The 11,721-nt window shown below is 34.5% G+C and overlaps 1 protein-coding gene across 1 annotated transcript in view; it reads right to left on the minus strand.

Annotated features, from left to right (window-relative positions):
* AK9 (adenylate kinase 9) overlaps window positions 1-11,721 on the minus strand; it is a 96,208-nt gene that overhangs the window by 33,311 nt on the left and 51,176 nt on the right. Inside the window, exons 15-20 of the mRNA XM_081829364.1 lie at window positions 10,114-10,203; window positions 9,440-9,640; window positions 8,757-8,878; window positions 3,751-3,963; window positions 1,809-2,069; window positions 527-670 (exon numbers count right to left, since the gene is read on the minus strand). Coding sequence (XP_081685490.1) covers window positions 527-670; window positions 1,809-2,069; window positions 3,751-3,963; window positions 8,757-8,878; window positions 9,440-9,640; window positions 10,114-10,203 — 1,031 coding nt within the window. The remainder of the gene's footprint in view (window positions 1-526; window positions 671-1,808; window positions 2,070-3,750; window positions 3,964-8,756; window positions 8,879-9,439; window positions 9,641-10,113; window positions 10,204-11,721) is intronic.

The following is an 11,721-nucleotide window of genomic DNA, read 5'->3' on the forward strand; positions in this document are numbered from 1 at the left end:
TTATTAAGTGGTCTTAACTGTAATTATTGAAAGGCTCCAAGAAAAAGAGTCCAGCCCATGATTAGTGTATATGGATTTAGAATATGGATACTCAACCACGACTACACAGTTTTTTCAGTCCTGTCTGAGGTCAGGCTTGTTCCTGGTTTTTAAGAAAGATAACACTGTGGACCGTTATTAAGTGGTCTTAAGTGTAATTATTGAAAGGCTCCAAGAAGAAGAGTCCAGCCCATCATTAGTGTATATGGATTTAGAATATGGATACTCAACCACAACTACACAGTAGAATCACCTGGAGAGCTCTCAAAAATACAAATGCCTGGGTCTCAATCTCACACTTCTAAAAATTTTGATTCAGTTGTTTTGGGGAGGGGGCCCCTGGCATCAGTATTTTTAAATTGATTCCTCAACTGTTTTTAATGTGTAGAATCACTAGTTTATAAGTAAAAGAAAAATCTTAAATTTATGCTGGATTACATTTTTAACTTTAAAGAATTAAGCAAATAAAAGTCAATAATTATATAATTCTATATAAAATAAGATACCGTATTGGTTCCTTAAGCCACCACTCAGAAAGAATTGTTTCAAGAATTTCAGGAGGTAATGGCTCATTTTCCATTAGATTTAATCTGATTGCTTCTTCTTCTTCTGTAAATTGTACATCTGGAGGCTAAAAACAAAAATCAGAAAACAAAAAAAAATTTAAACTCTGTATTAATAAATAATACTCTATTACATAGTTGATTAGGATAAGACCTTTTCTTCTTAGGTCATTTTTAATACTGCTGCTTGTTAACACTTTAAAACTTGAACTTTTTTCTTTAAATCAATATTTAATATGGCTTAAAATATTAAATTATATATTATAGCTAAGAGGAGTTACTAATGATTAGCATAGCTGATTTTCAAACATGGCCTCAGGGTATCTGTTATCACTTTTTGCTAAGAAATTGTTCAATCTATATCACACACCCATAAGGCTTAACTAATTTTTGTCATTTATCTTATAATTCTTCAACCTAGATCCTAATTAAAGGATGGGCCAGCCAGGCAGTCTTCTGGAATATAATCTATACCTGGGTTCATTTACAAGGGAGCATTTGAGAAGAAAAGGGTCTAACTATATCAGAAATGGTTAAAAATGTAGAATTAAGAACTTTCTCTTTTTTTAAAATTTTTTTTAAATGTTTTATTTATTTATTCATGAGAGCCAGAGAGAGAGAGAGAGAGAGAGGCAGAGGCAGAGGGAGAAGCAGGCTCCCCGCCCAGCAGGGAACCTGATGCGGGACTCGATCCCAGGACCCTGGGATCATGACCTGAGCCGAAGGCAGACGCTCAACCATCTGAGCCACCCAGGTGCCCCAGAACTTTCTCTTTACAATCCCAGAAAGAAACCATCTAAGAAATATATAAAATGTCTTACAATGCATCATCAGAATTTAATATTTTGAGATCTCTGCTGGTGCTGGAGCAGATTTTTATATTTGATAGAAAACAGAGAACACAATAAAGGAAAACCTTATAGTGTAGGTCAGACATATCAAATAACAGAGTCCCAAATAAATGTTAAGCAACAGTCTTGTCAGGGAAAGCTTTTTAGATTTTTATTGGAGTCATGTAAAACTTAGCATTTTGTATTCTAGATGAGCAGTAAGATATGTATTTAACAAATGGGGAGGATGACATATGGGGAGCTAATTTTTTTTCTTCTTTCCTAGAAACTTTAGTTTTATACTGCTTATATTCTATTTCCCAAAATTAATACCAGTAAGCATAATTATCTGCAAAGAGAATATTAATATAACTACCGGCTTCCTTGTATTTTCTTCTTCAATCTTGACTTTGGCCTGAATTGCAAGTTCTTCAAGTTCTTGTTTTGTAAACTGTTCTTCATCAGAATCTTCTTCAAATTCAGTTCCAATTTTCTTTTCGGTTTTGAGCATTAGTTTCTCTTGAAGAAATTCTTCAAACTGAATATGAAAAATGCCCCATTTTTCTGCTAATTGTCTTCCACAGATGGTTTTGCCAGAACCATGGGGGCCAATAAGGCATATTCTTACTGGAGGAGCCTGCCACAGGGGTGGGTTGGGGAAAGGTAGGGTAGGAGGAGAGTGAAGACAAGGAAGTTTTGAGTAATTTAGAAAACATAAGGCATGGGGTGCCTGGGTGGCTCAGTCGGTTAAGCGACTGCCTTCAGCTCAGGTCATGATCCCAGGGTCCTGGGATAGAGCCCCTGCTCAGCTGGAAGCCTGCTTCTCCCCCCTGCTTGTGTTCCCTCTCTCGCTGTCTCTCTCTGTCAATTAAATAAATAAATAAAATCTTTAGAAAACATAAGTCTTGTTAATTGCTCTCCCTAAAACTGAATTATCACTTCACAACACCAACAGTGTCAGAAGGCACAACCATACACATATTTTAGTAGTCCTCCTGGGCACCATATAAAAATTGAAGTTCATGAAAATAGCCCAAATTATTCAGAAGCGTTTAAATTGTGTTCTATATGTTCTGTTTAAGAAAGCATTGGAATTAGGGGCACTGGCTGGCTCAGTCAGTAGAACATGCAACCCTTGACCTCAGGGTTGTGAGTTCAAGCCCCAGGTTGGGTGTGGAGCCTACTTCATTGGAAAAAAAAAAAAAAAAAGGAAGGCATTGGTGTTCTTGGAAGTATAAGTGACAATGTATTGTGATTTGTATATTTTGATTTTGTAATCCCATGCTAGGGAATTATACTAATAAAACAATTCAAGAGAAACAAAGCATGACATGCCCAAAGATTTCCTAAGTACTATTTCATATCCACAATGACAAATCACACTATGAAAATACTGTGAAAAATGTCTAACAATTAGATGTTAAAATGGTACATCAAAATGATGAAGCATCATGAGGTCTATGTAGAAATATATAAGCTTTCATTGATATAATGTTAAGTGAAAAAGTAGATTATAAAATATTACATACACTGGAAAGAATATATATCCATGTGGAAGAAGGTGAAAGTAAAACAAAAAAATGAAGGTTCTTGTCTAAAGCTGGTGTAATTATGTGTGTGCTTTATTTTTAAAATGGATAAAATATTACCACCATGTGTTCTTTTATTATGGTAGTAAAATATACATCACATAAAATTTACCATTTTAACCATTTTTTCAGTTTAAATTCAAATATTTATTTATTGAGATGGTATATTTAAATACCATAAAATCCACCCTTTTAATGTATACAATTCAGTAGTTTTGAGTATATTCATTTTAACCATTTTTAAGTGTATAAATCAATGGCAATAAGTATATTCACAATGTTGTGCAACCATCACCACTATCCATTTCCAGAACTTTTTCATCATCCCACACTGAAATCCTGTACCCATTAAACAATAACTCCATTCTCTTCCCTGCCTACCCCCAGCTCCTTGCAACCATTATTCTATTTTCTGTTCCTGTGAAATTGCCCACTTACACATCTGGCTCTTAATGTAGCAAGCAATAAATGTAGCTGTGTCTTTTTACTTCAGCTAAAAAGACAGATAGTATGTGTTGGTTTGACACAAGCCATTATTGCAGAAATCAAAAAAGATAATTATTTTACTTTATATTCCAAAAAGTTGCTCTTAGAACTTAGATATTTTCACCATATTGTTATATCAGATTGGGGACTTCACTATTAAGTAAAATGATGAATGTTGGCAGTAAGTCCTTGAAAAAGCACTCAGGAGCAATCATTAGGATTGGCTAGGAATATTGTTTTCACCTTTAATGGTTCTTTCTGAGCCACGTACTCCTCGGGATGCTCCAGAAACTTCTCTCTAGCTTCAGGACTTGAAAAATAGTAGATCTTTTCTCGATATTTAGCTGCTTCATCTGTGCTGCCTGGTTGTAGGATGAAGTTTTCTTTGAGAAACACTGGACAAAAGTGCTTTGTATCTCCCAAGTGCCTTCTCTTCTCCTTAATTCTATCTTCATTCTACAAATATTATTCAGTTTGGAGAACAGTATTAAAAGTATTTTGATGTAAGACTAAAAATTAAGTAAAAATAAATTAAAATAATGCATCTTGAGTAATATTGAAGCCATAACAAGATGTCTTTAAAACAATCCACAAAAGGCCAGTTCTTGTACTAATTTAATTAATTAAAACATCAGTTTCTCATATCCCTCTGAGTTCACATCTTGAATAATGTCTACTCCGTAACAGTATGTCTTTAAAACACTCAACAATTTTATGTGTACGCTTCCAGACCCTTTTCCAAAGTATATCCTACCAATATACATATAAAAATAGACACATATTTAGGCACAGACACAGTATTTTAAAAAATACCAATGGGATAATACTTTACAAGACTACCCTACAACAAGTCTCTTTTATTCCCCCCACACAAGATATAATGAACAACTTTCTGTAAAGGTGCAAACATGAGACAAATCTATACTTTTCTTGCACCACTCTTGTTTAATTTTTATATGAGAGTTATGCAAATTCCAAAAATGAGCAGGGAAGTATTGCTATTTTTTTATGATGTGGAAGACTTTTTTTAAAAGATTTTATTTATTTATTTATTTAGAGAGTGTAAGTGTGGGGAGGGGCGGCAGGAGAGGGAGAAAGAGAATCCCAAGCAGACTCTGCTCTGAGCATCATGTGATGCGGGACTTGATCTCATGACCCTGAGATCATGACCTGAGCTGAAATCAAGAATCTGACACTTAACCAACTGAGCCACTCAGGTGCCCCTATGTGGAAGATTTTAAGCAACACAGGAATTAGGTAATCAACAAAGGTATATTAGAAATGATTTGTAATTCCCCTCTATCTTTTTTGTTTGTTCAGCTTTTATAGTTCTTCCTAAACAAATTTTAGTAATTCATATTTTGAAAATCCTTTTTATCTTGACTTTAAAATTTATTAGTAGAAAGTTCCTATAATTTAAAACAACCCTGTTTTTAAAATTTGATTATATACCCATTTTTGTTTCAAATGTTATTTGCTTCTTTTTTTTACCTAATTAGACTTGTTAGAGGTTTGCCTATTTTATTACACTTGCCAGTGGACCAACTTTTCATTTTTTGAAATTAGGTTTACTGTTTTTATTTTGTATTCTTTTCCTGTTTTGTTAATTTTTGCCTTTATTCTCCTTTCTACATTCTTTTGTCTTTTTTGTGCTTTTTTCCCAGATTCTGGAGTTGAATGCTTAATTAATTTTTCCTGCTAATAAGCTCACTTCAGGTAGGGTTGCCAGACTTAAAAAGTAAGAATGTGGTTTCCAATTATATTTGAATTTCAGATAGCAAATAATTTTTTCGTATAAACTTGTACCATACATAGAAATTATTCTTTTATCTGAAATTCAAATATAACTGGGTATCGTGTTGTTTTTTTTTAATCTGGCAACTATAATTTCTACTTCTGCCATACTATAAAGCATTTATATGTGATTTTTCTTGAAGGGTTAGAAAATAGTATGTTTTTTTTATTTTGAAGCTGAAATGTATAATCTATCAAAATTAAGGATTTTGATAAAGCTGAAATAAGGTCATGTGACATTTAAAATTATGTTGAATTCTCAAATCTTTGAGATTTCTCAGTGCTCATCAAGGTAAGTGCACTCTTAATCTCCTTCAGTTATTTCCCCCATCCCCCCATCCTTCTTCTCTTTCCCACCTTCTCAGTCTTAAACAACTGCTGGGGTAGGCAGCAGGAATCCATCAACATCCGCAAGGAGGAAACTGTATGGCATTATTTACCACTATGGGCTAGATGAGTGCCTGGAGACAAACATCAGAGGGACCAGAGTATTAAGATGTCAAGTCCTAGGAGGAATTTTTTTGCAGGGATCTCTGGATTTCCTGGGGAATGTCAGCATCAGCAACTACCAGAGAAGTGCTTGTGGTCTCTCTGGCCCACAAAAGACCAAGAAGGAGGTGTATGGGTGGGAAGAGTGCTCCCCAGCCCTGCATCTGGGCAAGTATGAGAAATCCTAACCAGGCTTGTCTTAGGCCTTCAGCCTTATCTACCTCTATACTCCTGATCTGTGGGGAGAGACACCACTTTGCCTTTTATAATTTTTGAGAATGTTGTCACCTAAAGCACTCCAGCAATTGTCCTGAACCCCACTGAGAAAAAAAAAAGAAAAAAGAAAAAAGAAAACCACCACCCACGCAAGGGAGCCCAGCCAATTGAAAGATCAGTCAGATCAAATAGATCATAAAACTTTGCAGAAGAGATGGACAGAACCCAATCTCAGAGTAGGAAAATAATGAAGACATTAGTAGAAATTCAAGTAAACACTAGAAAGAGTTCACAGGCACCAACAAAATATGTAAATGGGCCTAAGAAGAGGGTGACCACTTGTAGTAGAATAATGGCCCCCCAAAGATTCCCCAGAACCTGTGAGTGGGTTACCTTATGTGTGTGATTAAGGATGTTGAGATGGGAAGCTCATCCAGCTGGACCCAATGTAATTAAAAGGTCCTTAGGAGGGAGGCAAGAAAGTCAAAAGCAAAAGAAGAGATGAGATGATGGAGAGCAAAAGCTGAAGTAATGTGCTTTGAAGATGGAGGAAAAGGCCATAAACCAAAGAATGCAGGTGGCCTCCAGAAGCTGGAAAAAACAGGAAAAGTCTTCTCCTCTAGCAGAAGGAACATAGCTCATACTGATTTTAGCCCTTAAGATTCATTTCAGAGAACTGATCTTGAGAACTATTTGATAATTTGATTGTTTTAAGCCACTAACTTTGTGGTAATCTGTTACAATAGCAATAGGACCCCAACGAATGTCTTAAGTGAAAAGACTGAATGGAAGACACATCTACAAATACATGAACAAAAGAGTAAAGAGATGGAGAATTTGAGGGAAAAGATAAAGATATTTGGAGGATAGATCCAAGAGACCTAATTAGTATTGAGTATTATAGAAGGAAAAAAGAAGAGATGGAAAAGAGACCAGAATTATTTTCCCACAGATACAGAAAGACATAACATACCGATTTAAGGGCACCCCAAGTATAGGCAAGATTGATGAGAAAGACAAACACTTGGGCATATCTTGGTATGATTCCTGAATTCTGGAGTGGCATTAGAACTGTTGTTTCTTTTTGTACTTTCTGTTTGGCAAAAAGGAAATATCTTTGTTGTTGATTTTTCCTATTGTAAAAATGATACATTTCTAATGTTAAAAAATCAGATAATACAGATAAGCACTTAAAAAATAAAAATTACTTTTAAGTCCATCACTCAGAGATAACCACCATTAATATCTTAAGCAGCTTGACTGAGGTATGACTGATGTTAAAACAGTGTACGTATTTACAGTATAAAATTTGGTAAGTTTTGACACAAGTATTCATTTGTGAATTCACCACAACCAAGATAATGAACATATTCATGAATACCAACATTTTGCTCACACTTCTTTGTAAAATCTCTCCTTCCTGCTCCTATTTGCCTCTTACTTGCCCCATCCCCAGGCAAACACCATTCTGTTTTCTAGCCTTATAACTAGTTTACATTTTCTAAATTTTTATATAAATGGAATCGTACAGGATATATTCTTTTTTGCCTGGCTTCTTTCTCTTAGCATAATTATCTTGAGATTCATCCAGGTTATTGCATGCTGATTAGAAGGCTGGAAATTTTAGTGCCACCCTCAGCCTTCTGAGGTGGGGTCAGGGAAAGGGGCTGGAAGTTGAATCAGCGAATGGCCAATGACTTAGTCAATCATGACTGTGTAATAAAGCCTCCATAAAAACCTAAGAGGACAGCTTTTTGGTCTTTTCTTTTAGAAGAGCTTCCATGTGCCACCAAGCAGGGCCCAAAGCTCCACAAAGACAGAAGTTTCTTTGTTCAGGACCTTGTCCTATGTATGGCTTTATCTGGCTGTTGATTAGCATTCTTTATCATACCCTTTAATAAGCTGGTAAATGTAGGTAAATGTTTTCCTGAATTCTGTGTGCTGTTTTAGCAAATTAATTGAACCAATGGAGGAGATTATTGGAATCCCTAATCTGTAGCCAATCAGTCAGAAGCACAGGAAACAACCTGGGGCTGAGGTAGGGAGTAGGGGAGCAGTCCTTTAGGACTGAACCCTTAACCTGTGGAATCTGATGCTATCTCCAGGTCAGATAAGCATCAGAATTGAATTGAATTCTCAGACTCCCTGCTGGTGTCATCTTCTGGAATTGCTTGGTGTTGTGTTTGGGAGAACCTCCTCCCATGTTGGAATTAGGTCTAGGAAACTTGAAAGAATTGATAAGGCCCCAAATTAAAAGAATCACTTTCTATTTTATTACTGATAGATACCTGAAGTGGGTGGCTATCAAATGAGAATGGTTATCAAAATTCTGGTGCTAAGGGAGTAGAGTAGTGCCTGAGAATGACCTGTTCCCTTTGCTAATACTGCTCCTTATTATCATGCAAGCAGCCTCCCAAAGAGGCCATTGCTATCTGTATCTTACATCCCTTAAATATTTCTGTCTCTAATACCTATAGATGTTCCCATGGAAAAAAATTTAAAAGATTTCCCTTTTCTTTTTTCATGGGTGTAATATATTGCCTAAGGAGCCCTGGCATTTCAGGGGTCAAGTGAAGCTGGGTGGAGGCCAAGTGTGTTGAAAAATTTATAAAATCATTTATTTATAAAATTGAGGATGCCTGCTTGTTTTCTTGGGGTCCAAAAGTGCTAGTTACCATCTTTGTGCATCTGGATATATGCACTTTCAGTGATGTGACCAATGTGAATGAGCAATAATAAAGAAGTCATACCTCTTCCTCTTCCTCCTCTTCCTCTTCTAGCTCCTCATCAACTTCAGCTTCTGCCTGATAGTCTTCTGTTTCTTCATCATAATCTTCCATAGTTAACTCCCATGCAACATACTGGAAGGGTTCTGTAAGAAAAAAAAGAAGTAACTTTTGGGAAGATATTTTTAGGATAAAAGGATATTAGCATATTATAGTAGTCAAAGATTAGGAAGAGTGATTATAATGACTGATCTCTTAGTTTAATGTGTATGCAAACAGGTCTTCACAAATTCTTTAAGTGACAACTGGCTGGTTTGGCCAGTGCTCTTTGTGCCCTGTGCTGTTCTGATTAGCAGATTTTTTTTTTTTTTAAGATTTTATTTATTTTTTGCCAGAGAGAGACACAGCGAGAGAGGGAACACAAGCCGGGGGAGTGGGAGAAGGAGAAGCAGGCTCTCCACTGAGCAGGGAGCCCGATGCGGGGCTCAATCCCAGGATCCAGGTATCATGACTGAGCCAAAGGCAGACGCTTAATGACTGAGCCACCCATGTGTCCCCTGATTAGCAGATTTAAATATTTGAAATATCAACCCTGAATATACTGGATGCTTTACTTCATAAACCATCAAGAAGGGCTTTAAACTTTCACAGTGCTTTTAATAATATTACCTGTTCTTGACAATAAATGTTAAGATTACAGCTCTTACTTTCCATAGTCTCAACTACTTTTTGAAGTAGTTCCTCTGGAGTTTTGTCAGCAATCTCCAAGTTTAAAATTTGAACGAAAGACTCATTGATTGTTGCTTCCAGATGTTTCCACATGTAGTTGAAATGTTTAATCTTCTCTTTAATTGGCTCCATTTCAGGAACATCAGGATAAGCATCTTCTGGAAACTCAGGGAGTACAACTTTTGAGGTAAAGGTTAGAGGAAAGAAAAAAGAGTCTTAAAATATTATATCTTTAGCCATATTGTCAAAATAATTTATACTTTATAGTATTTTAAAAACATTTGAAAGAAATACATTTGTTTTCTAGGTAATAATATAAATTCATATTTTAATTTGTGCTTTGTTCCTCGTATTGGCTTAGATGAATTATTATCTACTAATAAAATCAAAATCAGGGATAATTAATAAGAATTTTTTGTATGGCAACTTTAACTGTTAATAAAATGTATACAATAAAATTTGATGAAAAACAGTACTATACGCTGGCTACACACATTTTTAATGTAATAAGCTAAATTAATGCATATGAGCTGGCATACAACATAGAAAGAAATAGGTAGGAAGTTGGTACTATGCCTAAGATAAGGGACTGGACCCTTTCTAAAAGAATATGAAAAGTATTTTCACACACTAACTACTTTTATAATCTAACCTGTTTCAGATAATTCTTTAGTTTCCAGGCCCTCTTTGGATCCTTTTGAAATTTCTGTTCCAACTGTAGTATCCTCAGGAGGCTCAAATACTTAAAAAAGAAATCTAATAGTTAGTGTTTGAATTTTAAAACATTATTCCTTTATGAAATTTTTGGCACAAAGAAAATTTCAAAACACAGTTTAATTGTATATACTACATCTAAGTGAAAATACAGTTCCTGTTAGGTAAAGTATGGCATTAAATATTTAAGAATATAGGGCAGAAAATGAAGAATATTTAACAATATATAAAAAGACATGGACCAAAATAATTGACACATGGCACATATAAGTCTGATGGATAACTATTGTTAAATATCATTCAAACTTCTGTTCACATGGCATCAGACTAGCATTTCCTGGTATTTCTTTTAATTTCTTAAGATACCCATGAAAAACTCCAAAAGATCATAAAGTGGCAAGGAAAGACAATGATATATCAAAGTCTCAGCTGTGGGTGTAGGTGTGGCAAAACTCAGGAGAATCTCAACAATATCATTATTGAAGGTATAGAACAAACACTGTTTTCCTGGATGATGTAAGACATGCCTCACATGCGGATTCAGCATAGATGGTTCAGGGAAGGAAGAACTAATTATCTATCTTCTCACCCCATAGTCTTTCCTAGTTCTGAGACACAAATTTTGTGTAGAACAAATTTATATCTATATAATATTATATGAAAAATAATATATATTATATCTATCTATAGAATATATAATTATATCAATTATAATTAGAATAATATTCTATTAGAATATTCGAATAGAATAGTTTAAATAACATTAGAATAGATTCTAATTAATAGAATTAGAATATTCTAATAAATAGAATATTCTAATAAATAGAATATTCTAATATTCTAATAATATAATTATATTTAATTAGATTTACATACATAGAATAATATATGATTAAATATAATATAATCTTATATTAATAATATAATAATCATATTTACATATCTAGAATAATAATATTCTAATATACTAACAATATAATTATATGTAACTATATTTACATATATATATATAACACTGTAACACTGGAAACTGTCTTCCAAGCTAAAGTAATAGTTGGGTCCTCTTTCTACAGAATTCTATAATTAATACTCAAAAGAGAGGATGTAGAAGAGAACAAGCCTTGGGCTGGTCTGGTGGTGACATACATAAGAGAGTATGGATCCAAAGATTTAGATGAAGAATTGCTTTTGAAAAAGATTTCTTATTTAAAACAGAGTAAATTTTAGAAAATACATGCTGGATGTACTCAAAAAGCACAGGAGGACAACATAGCCTATGAAATAGGAATCATGAAGCAGAAAGAGAGACCAACCTAAGATAAAGGTAGAAATACAAGAAAGCTAGTTGCAATTAGAAAACAATGGAAGGAAATCTAAAATGCAATAGCAGAATTCAAATATGTATCAGAAGAGAGGCAATAAGAAGCAGAAAATAAATCTCATATGGAGGATAACAGCTCTCCAAAGAATACAGAGAAAAAGAACAAAGAAATAAGAACTATCAGGGAAAAGGAGATTAATGTGGTTGAGAAACAAAAACTATCTA

The sequence above is a fragment of the Leptonychotes weddellii genome, chromosome 8 (genome assembly GCF_054177405.1).
Source record: "Leptonychotes weddellii isolate Sample4059 chromosome 8, ASM5417740v2, whole genome shotgun sequence".
Taxonomy (NCBI): Eukaryota; Metazoa; Chordata; class Mammalia; order Carnivora; family Phocidae; genus Leptonychotes; species Leptonychotes weddellii.